This window comes from Chaetodon auriga, chromosome 19 (genome assembly GCF_051107435.1).
Source record: "Chaetodon auriga isolate fChaAug3 chromosome 19, fChaAug3.hap1, whole genome shotgun sequence".
NCBI lineage: Eukaryota > Metazoa > Chordata > Actinopteri > Chaetodontiformes > Chaetodontidae > Chaetodon > Chaetodon auriga.
In genome coordinates, this window is record NC_135092.1 from 23091445 (window position 1) to 23117349 (window position 25905).

Genomic DNA, 25905 nt, shown 5'->3' on the forward strand with positions numbered 1-25905 from the left:
TTAAACAGCTCGTCCCTTTGTTCCAACAGATTTTATTTACTATTTGATTTATTTTTTATCACTATCATTTTATATCACTCTAAGATTTTTCAGAGGCTACTTTCATGTGTTTACAGTATATTTCCATTACTGTCACCTGTTCATTGATCATTGAGCCACAGAGGAGCTGATAGGGAGTACTAATATTACACTGTTACTACAGCAGCAATGAACAAAATGTAAATGTTTCTAATAACGGTAACAGATGAGAACGTGTTCGTGTCTGTGGTATTGATGAACATATTGATGATTATCAGCTCGTCTCATCTTCATGAAGCTCTGCGGCGACTTCAGCGGAGACGGCGTGAACGTGTGGTGACGGGCTGAACTCAAACGTTAACGTCGTGAAGGTTTATTGTTTCTGAGACTCTCCATCAGGTGACGGTGTTGTTTGTCTGAATCCATCTGACTGTTCAAGCTTCAAGTTAACTTTAACACATGAACACATGAACATATGAACACATGAACACATGAACCTGCAGATCAAGGCCCTCTTACTGGATTCCTGCTGAGGCTTTCAGCTGTCGTTTGCTCTTCATCAGCTGGTGGAGGTGCTGCCACAAACACTTGATTATATTTCTATTAGAGATAAAACAATCAGTCCATCAATAATAAGAATACTAAGAATACTCTGCTTTTGTTTTCTGTCACAGTAAATCAGCGTTTAGCATTTTCTGACCTTTAACGACGATGCAGTTTGTCCATGACGACAGAATAAATCAGCAGATTGATCGATCATGGAATGATCAATAGTTTATAAACAGAGACGTTACAGCTGCTGACAGACACTTTAATAAACTACGTCCTCAGATCTGCCTTCATCTGCACGACCTCAGAGTGTGTGAAGTGATGGGTGCTGGGCGATGGATCAGTGTGACCAGCTGATCAAAAACCTTCAGATGATCGATGAGATGATTTCTGCTGAGTGAGCACAGACACAGCTGAGTGGTGCTGAAGCCCGTTTATTCGTATTTGGTATTTCATGGTGACACGTTGAAACCAGCCATGTAGAAAACCTGGTGTGCACTCTCCCCGTGAGTCATGCACAACGCTGCACTGTAAATAAAGCCAAAGCTGGAGGGTGGACACCTGGTGTCCACCTGGTGTCCACCTGGTGTCAACGTACAAAAATAAAGATATTATTTACACGAGACAGAAACGACTCCGTCGTCACAGTTCAGCATTTTTTCCTCAAACAGTGAAAAACACCCAGAAATGAAGTGCAGACAACGAGAAGAGACACAGACCTGATGCTCTTCTTCTATTTATCTACAAACAGTCAGAGGACGCAGTCAAACATCTGTCCATCCCTCTGACGAGGCTCTGCTGTCCGTCACGGTCCGTTCAGACAGATCACAGATCAGCATCATCCCTCTTCTCGGTGGAGCTGTGGCTGTCACATAGCAGCTGATTGGCTTGTCTCTGCTGAACACCGGCGTTCAGCCGGATGGTGGACTGCATGTCCAGCAGCTCGTCTCCACGTCTGTCTGCTGCTCAGCTGGTGCTCAACAGAGACTTTTTACAGCTTTTCCTCTAAAGACGAAAGAGAACCAGAACCAGGACCAGAACCAGAAGCAGGCTGACAAACTGTGAGCTGGACGTCACTGTAAAGCTCCGTGAAGCTGATGGAGCCTCAGGTTCAGCTGATGGAGCCTCAGGTTCAGGTGACGGAGCCTCAGGTTCAGGTGACGGAGCCTCAGGTTCAGCTGAGGGAGCCTCAGGTTCAGCTGAGGGAGCCTCAGGTTCAGCTGATGGAGCCTCAGGTTCAGCTGATGGAGCCTCAGGTTCAGGTGACGGAGCCTCAGGTTCAGCTGACGGAGCCTCAGGTTCAGGTGACGGAGCCTCAGGTTCAGCTGACGGAGCCTCAGGTTCAGGTGACGGAGCCTCAGGTTCAGCACTGTCCTCACACCCTCATTTCATGCAGTGATGCTCGAAAAATGTCCGCTGTAGCTGCTTTGAAGAAATGCACCATGGCAGCAGAAGATCATGTAAAACATTGACGGTGTTGACAGTCAGTATTAAGACGGAGACACTTCAGGCTCCTCACTGTCCATATTACCTGATAAAGTCACTACAGAGACAATGTGGGGACATCAGGGGCCCCTGAGAGCAAAACACACCTTCATCAGTCTGATAGAAACGTACAGCAGAACATTCAGAGTCCTGCGGTCCACTGCAGCATCAACGCGTCTCACTGAGGACCAATAAAGTCCAACTGCTCTGAAAACACACCTCAGAGCCCCAGCTGAGAGGACAGGTGTCTCACCTGCCTTCTCCATGACCTCCGTCAGGTGCTGCACCGTGGTTGTTATGAAATAACCTGTTGTGATGTCACAGTATCACAGTCATAACCTCCACCGAGCAGCAGCTCTGGACAGAGTCAGGGTAACTGTTCCCCGTTTCCAGTCTTTATGCTATGCTAAGCTAAGCTAAGCTAAGCAGCTGCTGGCTGCAGCTTCACATTTAGCGTTCAGAAATGAGGGTGAGACCTGAAGCTCTGACTGTCTGAGAGGAAGAGAAGAAGAAGTAAAGGGTTTCAGGAATTTAGAGCTCAAATCTGAGCAAAGCTACTGACACAGCGACAGCTCAACATCAGTCCTGGTCTCAGAGGGGACACCTGGCAGAAGTCTGGCCCACTTTAAAAAACAGGTTGGTCAGTGTCCTCAACAGTGTCCAAAGTGATTCAAAATATCCTTGAGTCAAGTTTAGCTACATGTTCAGAGGAAAGACATGGAGGCAGGAGTGAGTGAAGGGACGAGGCCTCATCTGATGCTACTGCTCAGAGCGCAGGCGAGGAGCCGTCGGACACCAGGAACCACCTGCAACCCAAGAGGACGCTGAGTGAGACACGCATGCCCGTGAGTATGTTCGACCATAAACCCAGTGCAGAAGACATACGTACACATGAGGAGCCGCGCTGCCTCCTGCTGCAGGTTCAGCTCAGGTGATGCAGGAGGTGAAGCAGGCTGAGGAGAAGGAGGCGTGGAGGAGGCAGTCAGGGGTGGAGGCGGAGGCTCCGGGGGTCGAGTCGAGCCGGGCTCCGGCCTTCACGTCACTTGAGGCAGGGGCTGACCACGGTGGGCGTCGGGGGGTAAACCAGAGCCACGTTGACCCGCTCGGAGCCGTTCTTTGGACAGATGATCTCGGTCAGACCTTCAGGCCGCGGCTGGCTCAGCAGCTCACCTGCAACACAACACAACAGTCAGTCACCTGCAGCTCGAGACCACCACGAGGTTCCAGCTTTCAGCTTTCTGTTCTGAGCCGCAGGATCCAGATCCTGTCTGTGGTGCAGAGACGATCCGGATCCTGCAGACGGAGTCTGTTTTACTCGTTGAACTCTCTGCTGTGACTTTATTTATTTTAATCCTGAAATTCTGGTTGAACCTGGTGGTTTTGAGTTCTGTGGAGCAGTTTGTGAATCACCAGGACAAACACCGACAGAGGAAACCACCTGAGATCACTCAGACTGAAGGTGAAGCGTCTGCATTCATCCACTGGGTGGCAGCGTCCCCACACTGTGTCACTGAGCCCAGCAGGGGGCGCTGAGTGGCTCTGTTTAAAAAGCAGATCTGAGGTCAGTCCTGTGTTTCTGTGGGGTATTTTGAGTCATAGCTGGTGTCCTGACCAATGACAGACTGCTGGTACTGAGCCAAACCGCTGAGCAGGACGTACTGTCCCCTGAACTCTGTCTCTCAGGCTGAGACCTCTGCTACCAAAACACTTCAGGGTACACATGGTTGAGTTCACAGCTGCAGGTCTGTCGGTTTTTACCTGTGTGGACTGAACAATGAGACACTATGAGCACAGAAAACAAACTGCAGAAAAAACTACAAATATCTGAGCTCTTTCTCATCGCACTGACTCACAGCTGATCACTTATTATTTCACCTGTATGAGGATAAAAGCAAACAAATGAAAATACATTTTTGTTTCCCGGAACTAAATGACTCTGTGTGATAATAATTTCCATTCAAAATATAACGTGCTTGAAAATTTAGTTCATCTTTATTGTGGACAATGTCCTGCCTCAGCTGGGACAAACTGTCCACAAACAACATGATTCAAAATAAATAATACGTCATTTTCTGTGCACATGATGTCCCACTGCAGCGTCAGACTCCAGGCACGAGGCGAAGGACTGCCTGGCAGTCTGAACTGAGGGCACGGCCTCCCCAGCCAGCTGCTGGAGTTCACATGTGGTAGTTGTAGTTTCCTGAGCGGAGGCTCAGTCTTTGTTCCTGCAGCGTCTCTGTTCTCAGGACGTCCTCGCCGGGTTCCTGCTGTCAGTGTGGACATAAATAAAGGCTTAAAGACGGGACAGAGCGCGTCCTGCAGACATACCACCATGTCCACCAGCACTGCCTGGTCCTCCAGAACAGGAAACACAAACACAGCAGCTTCAGGCTTTACTAGACCCTCCTCACAGGGTCAGGGTCAGGGTCTGGGTCTGGGTCTGGGTCTGGGTCTGGTGAGACCTGCACTGACACGAGTCCTGAACTAGAAGACATGGTGCAGATGTTTGTGAAGTACCTGTTGGCTGCAGGCAGTCAAACATTAACCAGCAGCTGATTGCTGCTCCTCAAACAGTCGTTCCACAAACGCTGAAGTCAACGTCTTGTTTTCTGTCGTTAATCTATAACAAATCTAATTTGACGGCCTGATCACATGACCATCACATGACCTCAAATAAAACCTGCACACCACAAACTACAGCTGTTCAAAACTGCAGTATTTCCTCTGAAATGTACTGCAGTGATATCAAGCAGCATATACTGCAAAACTGTACTGAAGAAGAGTACAGAATGTACTTACAGCTGTACATGTACACGTATATACTTTCTATACAGCATACACACACGACACACACACGGATGTGAAACAACCATCACGTCACATTGTTCATATTAATCTGTGGACCTGGTTTCACAGATGAGCCGCTCTGTGAACACGATGAAGAGGACTCTGAACAGTGAATCATGAATTCAAACATGGCCGACAAAAACTCAGTGGACGGCGCAGGACATGAGGACAGACGTTCGTTTCCAGACTCATCAGGCGCTCTTCAGGGACTCACCTGTCCCGTCTTACCTGCAGCCTCCTGACAGGAGACAGCGGGACTGCAGCGTCCCCCCCAGCGCTCTGAGGCTTTGTTTCCGTCCTCCAGCATCACAGACTGAGTGACGTTCACGCTCTAACCGTCGTCCAGCGGCTGGAGACATGACCGTCCACAGCTCACTGATCTGACGTGGACTGACGCGCCGCACACAGACGGACAGACTCCGCCTCTCAAGTCTGATCCAGACGTCACTGGATCACAGAATATTTCTTCATGACCAAATCTAGTTTCTAATCTCGGCGTGATCCCAGATTATCGACGACGTGCTCGTTCAGGTGTTCTGAGGCCGTGAGGCTCAGCTGCTGCTCGCTGAGCGGCGCTTCACGATGTTTGGATCGTCGCTGCGTTCAGCGTGAGCCGTGTTTGATGAACAGTCACATCATAGATTCAGGATGGACTCCGTCAGTGTGACGTTTGATCACTCATCCACGTCCTGTAACATCACCTGACTTCCTGATCATGTCACAGAGAAATCCTGTCCAGGTGAAAGAGTTACTGGTGCAGAAGGGGGCGGAGCCTCAGTTATGAGTTCTGATTGAAGGCATCAATAAAGTCTTCCCATCCTGGCAGGCTGTCCAGCAGACGGACAGTCTTACAGGAGGAGCTGGTGTGAGAATCGAACGCTGCCCGGCTGCTCTCTGCTAAACGAACCAGATCAGAGGTGCGTTTGTTTCTGATGGAATAAACTCAGCAGCATCCATCACTCACACAGCCTGAAGGTGTGTTTGAGCAGCACTGAAACCATGAAACCATGAACACATGAAACCATGAACACATGAAACCACCATGAACACATGAAACCATGAACACATGAAACCATGAAACCACCATTAACACATGAAACCATGAACACATGAAACCACCATTAATACATGAAACCATGAAACCATGAACACATGAAACCATGAACACATGAAACCATGAAACCACCACTAACACATGAAACCATGAACACATGAAACCACCATTAATACATCAAACCATGAAACCATGAACACATGAAACCATGAACACATGAAACCATGAAACCACCATTAACACATGAAACCATGAACACATGAAACCACCATGAACACATGAAACCATGAACACATGAAACCACGAAACCACCATTAACACATGAAACCATGAACACATGAAACCACCATTAATACATGAAACCATGAAACCATGAACACATGAAACCACCATTAATACATGAAACCATGAAACCATGAAACCACCATTAACACATGAAACCATGAACACATGAAACCACCATTAATACATGAAACCATGAAACCATGAACACATGAAACCACCATTAACACATGAAACCATGAACACATGAAACCATGAACACATGAAACCACCATTAATACATGAAACCATGAAACCATGAACACATGAAACCACCATTAATACATGAAACCATGAAACCATGAACACATGAAACCATGAACACATGAAAACATGAAACCATGAACACATTAAACCATGAACACATGAAACCACCATTAACACATGAAACCATGAACACATTAAACCATGAACACATGAAACCATGAACACATGAAACCATGAAACCATTAAAACATGAAACAGAGACAGAGGTAGAGACAGACAGAGAGACAGAGAGACAGACAGACAGAGGTAGAGACAGACAGACAGAGGTAGAGACAGACAGACAGACAGACAGACAGACAGACAGACAGAGGTAGAGACAGACAGAGAGACAGACACCACCAGGACACTAAGTGAACGTTGAATGTTCCCTCTCTTTGAATGCAGTGAGGTGATGACTGAGGATGACTCTGTTTAGATAGACTTCAGTGAACGAGTCAAAGTGAGGGGACACGTCCCCCCCCCCCCCCCCCCCCCCGAACCTGAAGTTTTCTCTGTTAGTATTTGTACTGCAGTTCTTCCACTGCTGGAAGTCAGATGTGTTTTTCATTACTGGGAGCAGCTCAAACATCCAGCTGTGTGTCCTGAATTAGGTCAAAGCCTGATAACTCCTCCTCCTCCACCTCCTCCTCCTCCTCCTCCCTGCACACTGTGACTGAGAGGAGTCACACAGTAACCCACAACAACCTGACATCAAGAGGCAGGAATGTGCAGACCCCCCCCCCCCCCACACACACACACACACACACCCACACACCGTCAGCAGGTAGACCAATCGTTTACATTCCTGCTCTGCTCGCCTCGCTTCCCTTCAGCTCCCTCCTCGTCTCCTGAAGGCCTTTCACTGGCAGCCATAAAAGGAAAGAGGAGCAGAGGAGTTTTCCTGTCTCCAGGAAACTCCCACTGGGATGTTTGGAAATTCAGTGGAAGAGTCTGGCTGAGCCGCTGGGCTGTGTTCCATTCAAAGCGTTTCCAAACATCCCATTTCACTTCCTGTTCCACCGTGGCTCAGACGTGAAGGTTCTGACGAGGAACTGAAGCTCTCTGAGGACGTGTGGACATGAGCCGACCGGGCCAGTGGGCTAAAAGTCAGACTGCTGAACTGGATCATTTCAGAGCTGAAACCACTGATCGATCAGTCCACAGACACAAAATGAATCAGCAACTATTTCAACAAGCAAACTGACGACATGTGAAAGATTTCAAGCGTCTCAGATTTTTTACACTTTCATAAACTGAATGTCTTTGGGTTTGGAAGACAACGCTCTGACATTTTTCACAGCTTTCTGACATTTCATGGACCAAAAGAGAGCCGAGCCTGAACAACACGTCACGTTCACTGCATGTCCTCACCACACGTCTGTGTTCTGTGTTAATCTGCTGTTTCAAACACAGGACGGAGGTGAACGAGACCTTTATTACCGCCACTCCAAACAATAAGACCTGCTCCACTATCCTAAAGACAGACCACGTCCTCCTGCTGCCTGCAGTCACGTCTGCTGTTAAAATATTTACAGTCTTCAACCTAAAATAGAAATCTGTCTCTGCTCAAACACCCAAGAAGAAGAAAAGAGACGATACCAACGAGCGGAGTGTCCTGACAGCGTCAGTGTCAGAGCCAAGATGGACTCACGTCAGCGTCGTCATCATCATCATCATCATCATCATCATCATCATCATCTGTCTGCTGTCACTCTCAGTCCATCAGGGAGGATCCTGTCTCTCTTTTCACTGCTGGCTCTGAGCTGGACCACATCCAGCACAGAGCAGCTGGTGACCAGGTCACACTGATCGGACCAAGAACAAAAAACCTCATATTTGAGCTGAAATCCTCTTATGTCTCTGTGAGCCGATTTCTGAGAGAAATAGGTCTGATCCACCTCAGTTGGCCTTGGTGGGATGACTGATGACCTGCTGCTGTCATGGTGCCCTGCTGACAGGAGGAGGAGGCGCTCACACCTCCTCTGTCCAGAGTCCTGCCTCAGTCAAAGCTGTACGTTATATTACACATCACTAAGTCCAGACAAAGAGACTGAAAACCACCACTCAGAGACAGAACGAGGCTCTGTGTCTCCTTCAGTCTGGGCGTTTGCTCTTCTTAGGACATGTCTTGTGTTCAGAGGCCTGTTGTCTCATAATGTGTGCACAGCGGAAGCATAGTTAAAAATCTGAGCTATTTATTGATAATATTCTAATATTAGGATATCGAAAGTTATTGATTTGATCTAATGACGTACAGTTGATCACTGCCAAGAAGCAGGGCTTTTAATTTGAGTCTTAACACATTTCTTGAATCGGTGCCTCAGTCCAGGGCCCCATTCCAAAGCTTCTAAATCTGCTCCTTGACACAACCAACACATGTGAGACACCACCCTGTGACCTTTGAAACGGACTCAGAAACCAGAGCTCTGCCACAAATAGTCCTGAGCTCAGGTTCCAGCTTCACGCATGCTGACAGACACAAGCTGCAGAGCTGCATGCAGTGAGTGCAGTGTGTACAATATGTACAGTGTGAGTGGTGTGAGCAGTGTGTGCAGTGCGAGCGGTGTGAGCAGTGTGTGCAGTGCGAGCGGTGTACAGTGTGTGCAGTGCGAGCAGTGTGTACAGTGTGTACAGTGCGGGTGGTGTGAGCAGTGTGTGCAGTGCGAGCGGTGTACAGTGTGTACAGTGCGAGCGGTGTGCACAGTGTGTGCAGTGTGAGCGGTGTGTGCAGTGTGAGCGGTGTGTACAGTGCGAGCAGTGTGTACAGTGCGAGCGGTGTGTACAGTGCGAGCAGTGTGTGCAGTGCGAGCAGTGTGTGCAGTGCGAGCGGTGTGCACAGTGTGTACAGTGCGAGCGGTGTGTGCAGTGTGAGCGGTGTGTACAGTGCGAGCGGTGTGTGCAGTGCGAGCGGTGTGTGCAGTGCGAGCGGTGTGTGCAGTGCGAGCGGTCTGAGCAGTGTGTACAGTGCGAGCAGTGTGTACAGTGTGTACAGTGCGAGCGGTGTGAGCAGTGTGTGCAGTGCGAGCAGTGTGTGCAGTGTGTGAATGAATCAGTGAGGAGCAGAGGCCATCAGCTCAGCCTGAGGATTAACACAGTGTGGTGAAACACAGAGGATCAAACACATCACATGAACTGTGAGGACTAGAAAAAGACCAGCAGAGTCCACTTCATGCTTCTCGCTTCAGACAGAGCAGCTGAGCAGACCTGCGTCGTCTGTGCTGTCTGTAGTCATTCACACTGCAGAACATCTCATCTGTCTGCAGGCTACAGAGAACCATGAAGAGTCTCAGAGGCCTGCAGAGGCTCATCAAACCAGGGCCGCAACAAACGATCATTTTCAAAGAGGAAGAATCTGTCCATCATTAATCAGTCCATATAAAACAGTGAAAAATGTCCATCACGTTTTCCCAAAGACTGTCATTTTGGTCATTGGGAAAAATATTCAGATGTCTTGTTTTGTCCAACCAACAGTCCAAAACCCAAAGATTCATTTCACTATCAAAGGCCAAAGAAACCACTAAAGATCTACATCTGAGAGGCTGGAACCAGAGAACTCTCTCTGAACAGACTGAATGACTGAAAATAAATAATTGTTAAAATAAAAACTACATTTTCTGTTAAGCAACTAATCGATTGATCGAACAATCACTGCAGCTCACAGGATGCACAGTGAAATTTAAAGTGACAAGCTTCTTATCTGTCCCCTGTAGGAATCCCACTGTGACCCACTGCTGAGTCCTGAACAGAGGATTGTGTGAGACCTGTGTCAGATAAAAACCAGGATGTGTGAAATGGAGCAGAATGAGCCAGCAGGACGAGGCTCTGACCGTCAGACCGAGACATCGTGACCAGCCTCTAAACACACGTCACATCAAACTGATCCCTGTGATCAGCCGCCGGACAGCCGGGATCCTCAGGCGGCAGAAACCAGGGAAGTCTGTGAAGGGTTGAAGTGTGAGCCACGTGGCTTTGAAGGCCCGAGCAGGAGGGGCTGGAACCTGCTGCTGACGGACAGTCTCTGACGGACAGTGTTGGACCAGGAACTAGACAGGTAAACAGCAAGAAGGTACACTTAAGGCACCTGTGGGGTCTGAAACTGCTGCCGTGTAGACAAACAGGTCCACGTCCACCATGTGACCTGACATGGGTCTGATTGGCCGGCACAGCACCTGTCTGGATGATGTCACGGGATGGCCCCGTCGAAGCAGCTGGACGGACAATAATAACAGATTCTGGATTTGCTGGCGGCGTGCTGACAGACTGTTGGCGGCCTGCGGCGAGTAGACGAGCCTCCGGCAGCCAAACACCTCGTCGTGGTTTCTCTGCCACTGCAAGCTGCCATTTAGCTGTCAGGACTCAGGAAACCGCTCCACTTTAAGTCCAAAGACTGTTCTTTCTGCCGCCGTGACCACGAATCAGGAGGATACAAACACTTCCTGTTTCCAAGAATAACCACACCTGTGAGGACAGTTCAGGAGCCACTTGTCCCACAACACATTTCTTCAGCATCTAAAGACCTTTCTGTTTCTGAGGGATCAGAGACCACAAGGACGTAGACGAGAGCGAGAACCGACGGCTTCTGTTGTCTTTGCTCAGAATCGAAATCTTTGTGAAATGAAATAAAACTGACTTTGTGTTTATACATGAAACTCAAAAACTCAAATCCTCATTTTTGTGGTGTGTTAAAGAAACAGGAAGTGAACGGTAGCATCTGATGTCTTCTTTGTGTGTTACCTCTGTAGGTATTAATACTCATAGTGTTAATGCAGTACATTTTACTATGATGTTCCTGAGTCTCGGTGGCAGCAGCTTCCAGAGCATCTGCATGCGGTGGGCCAGCTGGTCGGGTCAGGGTCAGGGTCAGGGTCAGGGTCAGGGTGAGCGCAGGTGTTTGGATCTTTCATGGCAGAATCATCATCAGGTAGCCGACGCCTGAATTCATGGTGAAACGTCCAGTTTCAACATGAAGAGCGAGGACGAGTCAAGACACGCCTGATTTCTCAATCTCAGGCCGAGTCGACGGGTCCCAGCCGGCTGGTGACGAGGCGTTCAGGGACCCACCGTCATCACAGACCTGCCCACAGAGCCTCTGAGTACTTTCTGAGCTGCCACAGCCTCAGTCACATGTCTGAGATAAAACAGCAGGCTTACCGCAGGGTGACATAACGGGATTGTTGTCCTCTGAACCAGATTACTCACCGACACACTTCACTCAGACAAACAGCAACAAGAAGCTCCGACAGGACAGCGAGGGACAACAGCGTCCGCGATGACTCATCAACGTCACGTCTCCACTTCCTGTCTGACATGAATCAAACTGACGCTGAGATTTTCTGTGTAATGAGACGAACTGACAGACGTGTTTGAACAGGCTGCTCAGGGCTGACGTGGCTTCATTCAAACTCACGGCGTCCACTTTATTAGGTACACACAGTCTGAATCTGAAAACTATCACATGTTGCTAAGCAACAGTAAACACAGCAGTCAGCTGCTGAGCAGGTGTGAATGAAGAGTAAAGACGGATCACTTTAAGTCCCACAGGCCCACATGAACTTACATCATCATTAGATCCATTCAGCACCAACGAGGCTCAACAGAAACCTCCCTGCTGTTCATCATCATCATCATCATCATCATCATCATCATCATCTTCATCTCCCTGATGAGGCGACGGCAGCTCTTCCTCTTCAGATGATGGATGATGATGAGGATGATGATGATGATGGTTCATGTTTATTGAAGGGTTCAGTGTGTTAGAGGAAGCTGAACTCACAGCAGACATGTTCAAACTGATCCCGGCTCAGTGAAATGTGGCCTGCAGGTGAAGCCTGACATCACCTGAGCAACAGGTAGGTCCGCTCTGTGTTTGCATAGCTGCAGTGTGAGCGAGCTCAGCTCCGCCTGCTGCTCGTCTACTGGATCTGTAACCCGCTGTAATCCCAGCTGATCCCGTAACTGGATTAAGAGGAGCCGGCTGAGCAGCAGGAGGTCCGCCTGAGAGGAGATCCACGGACTGAGGAGTGAAAGTGCTCCGACCGACAGCTCCACCTTTTACATTACATCTATACTGCACATATAAGAGCTGATCGGCTCATCACCCGATCAGCTGATCAGCACACATCTTTCTGCTTTTGCTTCTCTTGAGATGACATGAACCTAAATGAAGCAATAAACCAAGACACCTCCGGCTTCGCCTGCATCCATCAGGTGATCAGCGCTGACAGCAGGTGCCGCCTGGAGAACATCCTGTCCTGAACATCTCCTGAGCGTCGTTAGAAGCTCCGGACCATCGGTGTCGTCTGATCGCTCTAAAACTGAACCCGTCAGTGATTTCTGTTTGGTTTCTGCACAGAAGAGATTCTGCAGATCTATCGAGGATCGATTATTGGCCAGTAATCGATTACTGACTGGACAGATCTATTAATTTATGCTGATGATCAGCAGCTTCAGTCACAGAGCACCAGCCTGAACCGTTAAACTGCAGCAGAAGAAGAACGTCCACACAGGCTAGAGGAGCTCAGCCGAGCCTGAAGCATCCGTCAGCCGAGAGACCGAGACCATACAAGGCCTGAAGGGCTCACTGCAAGGGGGGGGGGGGGGGGGGGGGGGGTGAGAGAGAGAGTGTGTGTGTGTGTGTGTGTGTGTGTGTGTTTGCACTCACACTGGCCTCAAACTGCAGCTGGTTTCAGGTGTGTGTCTGCAGCCTAAAAGTACTTCCTGTGTGCGAGCCAATGAAAGCAGCTCTGCACCTTTCACACTTTAATTCTCACCAATCAGATTCTTTCTCCAGGTTAATCACCTCTGTGCTCTCACTACTGCCTTTCAAATCATCGACCAACAAACCACAACACCTCCAGCTTCACCTGCATCCCTCCTGACTCCACACCTGGCACACTTAGCAGGTAAACCTCGAAACAGGATTGAATTTTACAGACTGTCACTTGAATGCATCACGCCACAGAGAGGACATTCCTCTGCAGACAGTATGAGACAAAGAGCCGAGCTGTCCTCTGCCTTCAGGCCTCCAGAGACAAACGAAGAGCACTTCCTGCTCTGAACTGTCTCTTATCAGGCTGCAGCCATGACACAACTCATTTACATCAGCTCTGGAATCACATGGAGGAACACACACACACAACACACACACACACACACACACACACACACACACACACACACACACACACACACACAACAGTGAGTCTCTGTGAAGCATCACACCTGTTCAGGTCTCCTCAGGATCCACACACACACACACACACACACACACAGAGTCTCTGGGTCTGTCGCTCTGTTTGTACAATATCAGAAAACAATGTAAAAAATGTCCAGGATGATGTCATCAACAGGCCGACGCCAGTTGACAGTTACTATGGTTTCAGACAGAAAATGTTCTTTAATGATCTGTCGATTATTGAAAGTCTTTAGTCTTCAGATCATTGATCGACCAACTAAACTCAAACATACAGAGTCTGAAAATACTGGAACCAGATGACAAATACTAGTATAGGTAGTATAGTACTGCAGTATCAACATCAGGTGGCACGGTGGCAACACTGTCGCCTCACAGCAAGAAGGTCCCGGGTGTGTCCTCCACCATGCCTTCGGTGCCTGCTGCTCGAGGAGGGCCTTTCTGTGTGGAGTTTGCATGTTCTCCCCGTGTTCACCTGGGGTATCCTCCATAAAAATATACCCCCACTAAAAAACATGCAAGAAGATCACCACCTGACAAATGGTGACGCCGAAGATGGGTCCCCGGGCGCCAGTCTGGCTGCCCACCGCTCCTGGTCCGCCGCGGAGGAGGGATGACCAGGATGGGTTAAAGGCAGAAGTCAAATTTCACCTCGTGTGCCGTGCTCGCATGTGTGTGTGTGACAAATAAAGGGGAATGTCTCCCCCCGATTCTTCTTCTTCTTCCTCTTCTTCAGACCATCATCAGACCATCATCAGACCAACATCAGACCAACATCAGACCTACATCAGACCATCATCAGACCAACATCAGACCATCATCAGACCATCATCAGACCATCATCAGACCAACATCAGACCAACATCAGACCATCATCAGACCAACATCAGACCATCATCAGACCAACATCAGATCATCATCAGACCAACATCAGACCATCATCAGACCAACATCATCCTCCTGTGCTCTTTACTAAAGTTAGCATCAACTAGTTATTGATTGCTGTGCAGATTAACTGATCAATTAGTCTAGAAAACATCAGGACACTATGAAAATGTGCTGTTCTGAAGTTCAGCTCAGTCTCAGTCAGACATCCTCCATCTGAGAAGCTCCAAACATGAAACACAATGAAGAACTCTCTAAGTGACTGATCGACTAACCTGTGGAAAAATGAGGTTAAAAGGTCAGAGAATGTGCCAACACGCCCTGAATGATTCAGCCTTTTTACCCACTGATGAGCTGAGATGACAGATTGTATTTGTTAACAAATATTCTGAAAAAATAAGATCCTGATGGTTTTTAGAGCTGCAATCATTAGTCAATTTACTGACTGATCGATCGACAGAAGATTAACCGGACACTACTTTGATAATCCATTCTACATGTTAGTCATTATTTAAGCAAAAGTGAGAAAGGTTTTCTGGTCAAGGCTTCTTAAATGAGACCACCCGATGCTTTTCTTTGTCTGACATCATGTTAAAGTGCATATCTGGGTTTTGGACAGTTGGTCCAAATGAATGTTAAATATATGGAGACACCCTCAGATGTTCGAGCCTCTGTGTTTGTCAGTTTACACACTGACGGTGTTAAGATGAACATCTATGATCAGTCTGGTTACACGAGACACAATTCCTTTGTAGGCATGCAGGAGTGAACAAGATGCTGACAGGACCGTTTGTACTCTGTTAGTCACATGACTGATGAAGGACACAGAGCTGAAACATGTGGTGGGATGAACAAAAAGAGTGTGATGAAAGGAAGTAAAGATCATTTACCTGGAAAGGCGTGGGGGCTGGACGACCCTCTCTTCAGGCACTTGGAACACAGAATATGTACAGAGTAGTGCAGGCCGGGCCACTCCTGCAGCAGCACGTTCAGCTCCTCCACCAGTGGAGTGATGGCCTGCCACGCCGTCCAGATGTTGGGCAGCGAGGCCTGGCTGGCAATGGACAGAGTCTCTGCCTGCAGCTTCCCTTTGGAGGGCCGGTGGCTGATCACCACGGGGACTTTACCTCGAAAGGCGAAGATCTGATGCCTGCCGTCCGACCTCTGAACCACGTGGCTGTTTATCTGAACGCTGAAGCGTGCAAACAGTCCTGGAGGAAACAGGAAAGGGAAGCTGTACTGGATGTGCAGCTGCTCCACAGAGAAGAACTGACACTGAGGCAGAGAGCTGCCGCTGGCCGAAGCCTCCGCCCGGGGCTCCTCGTTGCTGACGTAGCTGGGGAACTTGTACCACGCTGTAGCTCCATTCAGGGGCTTGCTGCGGGGTTTGTTGATGCAGTAGCAGATCCCCATCTTCTCCAGAAGCTCCATGATGAGGTGGAGGTCCTGCTGGGTCTGGATGAGCGGTCTGAGGAGCAGGCGGATGACGTTGGAGGGCAAAAGGCCATGCTGGAGGAAGCCCTCCACATGGTGCTGCAGATGGGTCACCCTGAGGTTCTCTCCCTTTTCATCCTCTATAACCAAACTCACCCTCCCCTTGTCCCCCCTCACGCCCTCAGAGAGGAGCCTGTCCAATAGTGTGGACTCGTCCCTCTGGAAGAAGACGTTCAGAATTGCAATGAATCGTGGAAGATTGTGGAAAACATATTCCTTCAGGGTCAGGCTGTCCTCAAAGTAGAGCAGCTTCCCGCTCTCGTGCAGGTAGGATAGGGCGCTCTGCAGTCGGTCCTCTGTGAGCCCCGCCTGGAGGCCCAGACGGGCTGAGTCCCACCACGACAGCCACAGGTCTTTGGGCTTAAAGTGCAGCTCCTCCAGCATCTGCCAGGATTTTGGCAGCACGCGGTGGAGATTGGGGAAGATCTCCCTGTGGTCTGCCACAGACATGAGCTTCTCCCTCAGCCTCTGGATGTTCCTCTGGGTCTCCAAGCAGCTGACACTCAGCACAGGAGACAGGATCTGCAGCCGGTGGTTCAGCATGTACTGCAGCTGGGACTTCCTCCGCCTCAGGTTCCTGTCAGAGACTCCGTAGAAGAGGACGTGAGGGCTTGAGGAGCGGACGCTGTAGCCCTGCTCCAGCGCGTGATCCACCTGCAGAGCCAGACTCCTCAGGCTCTGGATGTCCCTCTTCTCCTGTAGGCCAATCTGTCTGTGAATGTCCAGAGTCTTCTCCTCCATCTCCACCTCTCCACACAGGTCTGCATGTGTGCCCACCAAGCACACAACAGCGTGGGGTACTTTGGCAGTGAGGAGGTGGAGGAAATGCCCGATGTGGGCATAAAAGTTCTTGGGTGAATATGCTTTGAGATTCACAACGAGAACGTAGAGAGCACCAGGGGAGAGAAAAAAGGGTTTGATGAGGTCATAGTTTTGCTTCCCTGACAAATCATACACCAGAAATGTAAGACAGCGATCAGCATCTGCCACCCAGTTAGTGACTTCAATTCCTCTGTTTCCCTGGACTCCTGTAATGTCCTGCTGTGTGCTCACCACGCTCTGCCTGAGCCGTGTTTTCCCAGCATTCTTCATTCCCATCAGAATCAGTTTCAGCCGTGGCTTCACAGCAAGCTGCGAATGTGCAAGCTCCTTCTGATAGGCTGCGATGTACGGGATCCCCTTCATACACACCTCATAGGGAGGCTGGATGAGAGGGTTATCCTTCACCTTCCAAATGTTCACTTTGGACAGCTTTCCAAAATTATCTGGAAGTATGGCTATTTGGTTACCCTGTAAAACAAGTTCTTCCAACTTCTCCAGCTCCACAATAGAATCCGGGAGATATGTGATGTTGTTATTGTCCAGCCAGAGGTTGGCCAGCTTCACCAGCTGCCCGATTTCCTCTGGAATATGAGTCAGTGTATTCCTGCTCAGGTAAAGTTCCTCTAACCCTGTGATGCTAAAAAGAACTTGGGGAAAATCCTCAAACTCATTAGAGGACAAATTGATCATTTTGAGTCTTTGTAGATGACCAAAAGCAGGAGGCAGCACTTTGAGGTTGTTCCCGTCCAGCATCAGGCTCTCCAGGTTGTGCAGGTGACAGAATGTGTCAGGTAAAGTGGACATGTGAAGACTGCTGAGCCAGAGGATTTTGATGGACTGCAGCTTCATGATGTCTGCTGGTAACGTCTCAAACTTGTTCCCAGAGCAGTCGAGTTCCTCCAGCTCACTGAGGGCCAGGATCTCAGGGGGGAACTGGTTCAGCTTGTTGTGGTCTGCATCCAGGGTCCGCAGCTTGGTCAGGCTGCAGAAAGATCTGGGGAAATCATGCAGGTCATTGAAGCTGATGTCCAGTTCCTCCAAAAACTGAAGCGCTCCGATCTGAGCCGGCAGACAGGGGATTTTGTTGTGGCTGATGCAGAGCTTCTTCAGCCCCTTCAGCTGACCCACACCTTCAGAGAAGCTTCTAAGGCAGTTGTGGCTCATGTCGAGCTCCACCAGCTGCCCCAGCTCGAACACCACCCGAGGAACAGCTGTGAACTTGTTCCTGCGCAGGACGAGGATGCGCAGGTTGTTGAGGGAGGATCCCAACCCGTCTGGCAGCTCCTGGAGCGAGTTGTTGCCCAGATTGAGCACCTCTATCTCGGCTACATCCTCCGGCAGTATGATCTGGTTGTCTTTGGAGCAGAGGGTGAGCTGGCGCAGGTTGCTCCGCAGCTTCCTGGAGCGGAGGGCGGCATCCCTCCACAACCTGGCCGTTTTCAGATTGTTCTCCTTGTCCACCATGGCGTTGCAGCCGGAGCCCTCCTCCTCCTCCTCCTTGTTTTCATTGAGAGTTTTCATGGAGACCTAGCGGGCAGCATGGTGGACGGTGAGCCTCACAAATCAGCGCGCTCCTGAGCAGCAGAGCCTCCGTCAGAGAGGACAGAAAAGACCGTTTGTGTCGGGAAATAATCGAGCGTTTCGACGGGAGCAGGAGGAGTGTCTGCGGCCGCGGAGGCATCCTTTTCTCCTGCGCCACTCAGCACACAATGAAAACAAACCACCGCGGTTACAGATCCGGTTCTAACCCCCAACCCGAGCTCCGGTGCCCTGGGCGCACGCTGTCTTTCACCGGCGTCCTCATCGCCACCACACACCGTCCTATGAAGCCTTCTCCCGGGGTAGATCTCCGGGTTTGTGAGGCTTTCCGAGCCGTCGAGGCGCTTCCTGGGAGCGGGGAGTGGAAGTGAGGCAGCAGCCGCTCACACTGCGTCAGATCTCTGGATCCCTCCCTCCCTTTCTCCTCCCTGTCTCCTCCCTTTCCCTCCCTGCCGTGCGGGGAGGAGGAGGAGGGGGAGGAAGAGGGAAAGTGTTTGTCCTCTCTCGGTTAAAATCAGCAAATAAAGCCAAATTGTGTGAATGTGAAAAGAACAAAAAACATTATGTGTTTAAAAGCAGAAGGAGTCCAGAGAAGGACGTGATGAGACACAGATGAGTTGACAGAGTCTGGATGGACAAAGACAAAGACCTGACTAAAGACCCCAACCCTGAAAACCAGCGAGAAGGTTTTCATCACATATTTACAGAAAAACTGAAGGCAGAAGAGACAGAAGAGACTCAGTCTGCTAACATGGACTCTGTCTCCATCTGTAGGACATGGTGTGCAAAGAGGGACAAGCCAAGTCAGTCTTATTAATGGCACAAACTGAGAGACTCGCTGACCAGCAGAGGCAGATCGTGTCCTGAGAGACTCATTCAGACCAAGAAAAAGACTTTGAGCGGGAAGAAATGGACAGAAATGGACAATGTAACACAGAGAGGCAGAAGACAAGAGTGAAACGAGTGGACAAAAAAGACCTTATTAATGTGAAAACATGGACAAAAAGACATTATTAACGTTAAAACATGGACAAAAAGACATTATTAATGTTAAAACATGGACAAAAAGACATTATTAACGTTAAAACATGGACAAAAAAGACCTTATTAATGTTAAAACATGGACAAAAAGACCTTATTAACCTTAAAACATGGACAAAAAGACATTATTAACCTTAAAACATGGACAAAAAGACATTATTAACGTTAAAACATGGACAAAAAGACCTTATTAATGTTAAAACATGGACAAAAAGACATTATTAACGTTAAAACATGGACAAAAAGACATTATTAATGTTAAAACATGGACAAAAAGACATTATTAATGCTATACTGTGGATGAGTTCAGCAGTTTGTTGACAGGCAGGTCCTCTTCACTCACCTTGTTCTCGTCATGTTACGTGATGATGATGAACACCTTCGTCGTGCGTCTGTGTGAATGTAAATGAATGTGAAGGACTTCCTGTTGGCTTTCCCCTCACAGTTCAGCCTCGTTACATAAATGAACTCGTTTTACCTGCAGAGCAAACACAGCAGGACAGCAGGCCGACGAAGCTTCAGATCCACGTCCACATGAGACCGTCCTACATTCTCAGGGTCATATGAGCAGAGACATGCGGGTCATGTCCACGGCTGACGCCATGGCACACTTATTACGTAACAATAAGACGAAGGCGATGCATTCAGAGAGGACACAGGGGACTGTAATGATGGAGATGATGTTGAGAGTCTCACTCTGTGTCTTCAGCTGGTTCTTCCTGGGTCCTTCGTGGACGCAGTGTTGTTTGACGGTCAAAGTCTGAACAGACAGACGATTCAGATTTCTTTGTTTTCTAGTTTCTGTGCCATCAAAGCTTCTTCGTCAGCCTGACATGATGAATCCACCCCATCGTCCTCATGAGGGTCAAATAAAACTAATGACAAAAAACAAAACTTTATTTAAATGTTCTTAACTTGAAGCTGCACATTCAGAAATGTGAGTTGTCTTTCTGACGTCACTTTTCTGTGGTTTCGTGGTTTGAGACTCTTTAAAGCCTCCTTCGCTCACTGAGGTGACCCGAGGCTCCTCTCAGGGGTCAGAGAGGTGGCACAGTGGCACGGTGGCAACACTGTCGCCTCACAGCAAGAAGGTCCCGGGTTCGATTCTCGCTGCGGGCACCGGGGGTGTGTCCTCCACCATGCCTTCGGTGCCTGCTGCTTGAGGAAAAAGGCCTTTCTGTGTGGAGTTTGCATGTTCTCCCTGTGTTCACCTGGGGTATCCTCCATAAAATATACCCCCCCTAAAAACATGCAAGAAGATCACCACCTGACCAATGGTGACAAAGGAACTGGGTCCCCGGGCGCCGGTTGGATGGCAGCCCACCGCTCCTGGTCTGCCACGGAGGAAGGACGACCAGGATGGGCGTGTGTGGGCACGATATGGGCATGTATCTGTGTGACGAATAAAGGGGATTGTCCCTCTGATTCTTCTTCTTCAGAGGTTAACCCTTCAAACAGAGTCCAGACCACGTGATGCCGTGTACGCCCAGCGTGAAGCGTTAAACCCAGTTGCCTCAGAGACAGGAAGTTAACAGAGCCCAACTAAAACTGGAGCAATGACGGATCTACGTTTAGTTTTGTTAAAGGTCTCACTGTAGACCAGCTGTGTGCATGAGTGCATGTGTGTGTGCGTGTGAGGGTATGTTGATCCTGTCCAGCCAGTTTCCTGCAGACAGGTGAGCTGTCACACAGGTGAGCTCCTTCTGTAACACTGAGTTCAAACATGTCGCCTCCTTCAAACATTCATGCTTTATTTTTACTAAACTTTCTGTTTGACGTCTTCAGTTCTAAACTCTGTTTGTTCTTATTGATCAGTATTGACCGTCTCACTTCTGTCTGATAAACTGCTGCTTCAGTATTAAATGTCTTAATATTGTTCAAAGTTCCCGAGCTAAGAAAAACATTTCAACAACATAAAAACTGTACTTATTTCTAAAAAGTACATTAATGTCATAACTGAAGTAAACCAGATTAAATGTGGAGGAGTTTTGTCCAAAGGAAAGACGTCAGAGAGACTTTCTGATTTATTTCTGAGGGAAACAAACTTTTCATCACGTGGATGAAATCAGTTTTTAACTCACAGATTCACAAATCAGACTTTAAAATGTGCAAACAAACAAAACTCAAAGTCAAGCTTAAATTCTGAAAATATGAAATTTTATTGTCCTTTTTTATCTTTTTTAATCTTTGGTAACAAAGTTTCACATCACAATTCAAAGTGTAAAAACATCACTGAACATCTTAAAATGCTTGACTTTATTGAGTCTTTCTGACGCTAAACTACAGACGGACATTAAACTACAGACGGACGCTAAACTACAGACGGACACTAAACTACAGACGGACGCTAAACTACAGACGGACATTAAACTACAGACGGACGCTAAACTACAGACGGACACTAAACTACAGACGGACGCTAAACTACAGACGGACGCTAAACTACAGACGGACATTAAACTGCAGACGGACGCTAAACTACAGACGGACATTAAACTACAGACGGACGTTAAACTACAGACACTTCATCGCCATCAAACATGAACAAATGTAGTTTCTCTTTGTTCTTTTTGTGCAAACACAACCATCAGGACGTCCACAGAAGAAGAAGAACATGATGATGAAGTCGAGAGCTCCAGCAAACCTCCACACTGACTTAAAGCCTCGTGATGGGAAAACTTCTTCTGTAAAATAACATTTTATTCGGAACCAATAAAAATTCATCGGTTTAACTACATGTGAAGGTTTTGCATTATTGTGGGAAGCAAATATTAAAGCATCAGTTCAGGCTGAGCACAACTCGACACTTCGTCCACTGATCAAAGAGGAAATGACCTTCAGCTCCTCCGACAGCCGACCGATTGGTCCACTGTGAGGACTTCACACCGGACACCTGCGACGTCCTGCAGAACAACTTTCTACAGGCTCCGTGAACAGAAGCGCTCACTCAAACAACACGGACAACCACAAACATCTGCTTCCTGTTCAGTAGTACGGGCCGGCGTTCTCGTATCCGGCGTAACTCGGCCAATCGGGGAAAATCCCATGCGAACAGGTGGGGCTGCCGTATCGGTCAAAATGAATCCCAAAGTCAAAGGAGTCTGTGTGGCGGCTGCAGGCGTCCTGATGGCTCCTCTTCATGGAGGACCACACGATCCTGTAGTTGTCCCCGCAGTTGCTGTCCCAGTACTCGTGTCCACCCACCTCGTAGCAGACGGCAAACTCGATGCGCTCGTGAGGCTTCAGCTCGTCCGGCAGAGACACGTGGAAGGAGAAGGTGTCGCTGTACGAGCTGGGATACGTGTCCTTCACGTACACACAGTCTACGTCTGTGTGGCTCTTCCAGGTGTCAAAGGTCACCCGCAGCTTCACAGACTTCTCAAAGGACACGTTTTTGACTTTAATGGTTCCTGCTAAAGCCTTCTCCTTCAGCACGCAGTGCTCCAGACACACGTGGTTCCTCTCCAGGCTCTGACGGAAGCGCAGGTAGTCTGAGGACGGCTGCCCGAAGTCCAGCACCAGTTTGTCCTCCTCAGCTGTCGGAGACAGCGCAGAGCCGAGCATCTCCTGAACGCTGAGAGGGATGTCGATGGGATCGTTGAACTCGGAGAAGATCTTCACTCTTGTCAGAGACAGACCTCTGTGATCTGCAAACGTCACCTGCTTCTTGGCTTTTCTTGAGTCTTTCCTGGACGATCGTCCATCCACCCCTGGATCGACACAGTGCGGGTGCTGAAACCTCAGGCAGGAGTTCAGAGCCGGTTTGCATGTTTTGGAGGACGTCCTGTAGACAAAGTCCTCGTTGGACAGATACAGGGGTAAGGCCATGTCGATCGGCATGGTGAGCTCGGCCGGAAACGTGCTCAGTACACTAAAAGACAGAGAAGAAGAAGTGATCGTTAGGGGTTTCAGGATCCATCACATAACAAGTCACACTGAGCAGTGTGGGTCTACTGAAGCCTCATCACCATCATCATCACCATCATCAGTGTACAGAGGAGGAAGAGCAGAGCCGGCGCTGCAGACTTCAGATAAACATGTTTTAGCATTAGCTAAACCCTCTTCAGAGGGTCTGAGTCCACTTTTGTTTCTGGTGCTTTTCATTGGTGGTGTGAAAGCAATGAAGCAATGGAGCACCGTGAGCTGGACGGATGAGCGCGCGCAGAGCAGCGGTGTGTCCGCAGGTGGACAACACACCCACCTGTCCCCGCCGCAGACTTTGACCCTCCGTCTCTGTTCTCAGTCTTTACAGGTAGAAATCAAATGAGCTGCACGCGCCACACAACTGCGCCAATCTCAGCCACCTTACCTGGAACAACGAGCCACCTGGACAGGTCCACCACCACCTGACGGCTTCTCCTTTAACGTGACGCAGCAGGTCCACAAGAGTCCGGAATCATGTCGGCAGATTAATCCCGAACACCTCCGTCGCGAGCTCCTCTCTCCTCCTCACTGCTGAACTTGCTGCACATATTTTCTCTCGTAGATTTCAGACCCACACGGGCTTCACGTGAACACCTGCACGCAGCCAATCAGAGCGAGCTGTGACGGAGTGACGGCGGAGCGTCACCGTGGAGGGGCGGGGCTTCACCTCGGTTAAGACTGTCAGTCAGTCTGATCAAGGTCCAAATTCCGACAGACAAGAGCGAAAGTTCCACTTCATCACGAAGAAAATACAAAATAAAAGACACGAAAACTTTGTTCTGATTACATGAACTTTCTTTTTCCGACTTGAATATGTTGTTTCTCATCGGTTTACATTTAGATTTGTCCTATCTGAGAATTTTAATCATTTTGATTTACTGTTTAAAAATCATGATTCACCATGTTGGAATGTTTAGTGTCTCACAGTTTGACTCTCTGTCAGTGTACAATCTTTCTGTCAGAAAACTGCGCCTGATCCATGATTATGATCCTGATCCATGATCCTGATCCATGATCCTGATCCTGATCCATGATCCTGATCCATGTTTGGACAAAGGATCTGAGGATCTGTGACGGAGAGTAATCCTCTGCTGGAATCTGCCAGGAGATCTCTCCAGCCTCACATTTTAAATTCTTCTTCACTTCTGATCCGAACACCTCTGGATCAAACACATCAGTCACCTGCAGTGATCTGATTGGCTGTCCTGCTGCCAGGCTCTGATTTTGCAATTAGTCAACACCTGCAGCCGAACATCAGCCAATAAGGAATCAATAACTGTGTTCCAGTTCAGGAGCTGGAGACTCCAAAGGACGCAGCCATAGGTGGACTGAGCCTGCTGCTTGTCCACTGCAGAGACAATCTGTCCTCACTCTGAGATCTGGGACTAGTTCCATACCTGAGTTTACAGGACAAACTGTGACATTTCATCAGATGGACAACAAGCACGCAGCAGAACAGGATCATGGTGAACGTGACGAGAAACTGTTATTCAGATCAATCACCTGACAGAAGTTAATTTGCAACTTTTGATGATTGATGAATCATTAGAATCATTTTTCAAGCAGGTGCAGCTCCTGCAGGGAAAGCGGGTTTATTTGTGGTGGATTTAAAGGTGGTCTAATGTCTCGTGGAGGTCAGTTGCTGCTCTGAGCTGCTGCTCTGGGTTCAGTTTCAGCCTGATGACCTGCTGACCTGAGAGGCCCGGACGGTCAGACATGTATTTTGGTCCACAGCCACTGAGACGCCAGTGAGGAGACCTGATCAAGGTTCTGATCTGTACTGAGTTGAAGTCGTCAGAGAGGATCTGAATATTATTTCCGCCACAGCTGATGACTCTGAATCATCAGCCTCATCATAGACCGGGAAGACGGAGAGTCCAGAGAACTGAACCAGGGACTGTGAATGGTTGCCAGTGGAACCACCTCCAGATCAGTGCAGGGAAAACCAAAGAGCTGGTGGAGGACTTCTGCAGGTGAAGTACTGTCCTCCTCCACCAGTGAACATCCAGGGAACAGACAGTGAGATGGTGGAATCTTCCAGGTACCTGAGTGTTCACCTGAGTAATAAACTGGACTGGACCGACAACACAAATCCCCGGGGGGGGGGGGGGCAGTCACTCTGCACAGTGACTGCACAGACCAGATCTGTCCTGGGACGCCCCCTCCACCCAGTGGAGGTGGTGGGGGCTCAGAGGGTGGTGGCTGCTTCACCCACCGCTCCTTCCTGCCTGCAGCTCTCAGTAGAACACACACTCCCAAACATTCAGTCATCAGTGGACACTGAACTGTTCCACATCAACATTACATTTATTTTACTTTATCTCGCTTGCTTTAGTTCTGAAGTCTCCCCCTCACCGTGGGATTAATGAAGGATTATTTTACCTTATTTTATCTTGTCTTATCTTATCTTATTACATGTCATGCCATGCCAATTATGAAAGAGCATCAGTACATATAAAGGGCTTATTTTTGCCTCCACTGACCTTGT

General features: G+C 48.8%; 2 protein-coding genes across 2 annotated transcripts; both read right to left on the reverse strand.

The window, feature by feature from the left end:
• Window positions 1-982: 982 nt before the first annotated feature.
• mfhas1 (multifunctional ROCO family signaling regulator 1) lies at window positions 983-18855 on the reverse strand. Its single transcript, XM_076757842.1, has 4 exons — window positions 15488-18855; window positions 2942-3222; window positions 1810-2858; window positions 983-1766 (listed from the first exon to the last, which is right to left on the reverse strand). The coding sequence occupies exons 1-2, from the start codon at window positions 18432-18434 to the stop codon at window positions 3092-3094; spliced, it is 3078 nt and encodes a 1025-aa protein (XP_076613957.1). The 5' UTR covers window positions 18435-18855; the 3' UTR covers window positions 983-1766; window positions 1810-2858; window positions 2942-3091.
• A 2893-nt stretch (window positions 18856-21748) lies between these two features.
• On the reverse strand, window positions 21749-23962 carry ppp1r3b (protein phosphatase 1, regulatory subunit 3B). The gene is made up of 2 exons (XM_076758478.1): window positions 23803-23962; window positions 21749-23364 (listed from the first exon to the last, which is right to left on the reverse strand). The coding sequence occupies exon 2, from the start codon at window positions 23331-23333 to the stop codon at window positions 22479-22481; it is 855 nt and encodes a 284-aa protein (XP_076614593.1). The 5' UTR covers window positions 23334-23364; window positions 23803-23962; the 3' UTR covers window positions 21749-22478.
• Window positions 23963-25905: the final 1943 nt, after the last annotated feature.

Coding starts and splice junctions, on each gene's coding strand:
- mfhas1 (XM_076757842.1), bottom strand. CDS start 18,434: ATGAAAACTCTCAATGAAAACAAGGAGGAGGAGGAGGAGGGCTCCGGC. Junction 3,223..15,487: donor CAGCCCCCACGCCTTTCCAG/GTAAATGATCTT, acceptor GTTGTGTTGCAG/GTGAGCTGCTGAGCCAGCCG.
- ppp1r3b (XM_076758478.1), bottom strand. CDS start 23,333: ATGCCGATCGACATGGCCTTACCCCTGTATCTGTCCAACGAGGACTTT.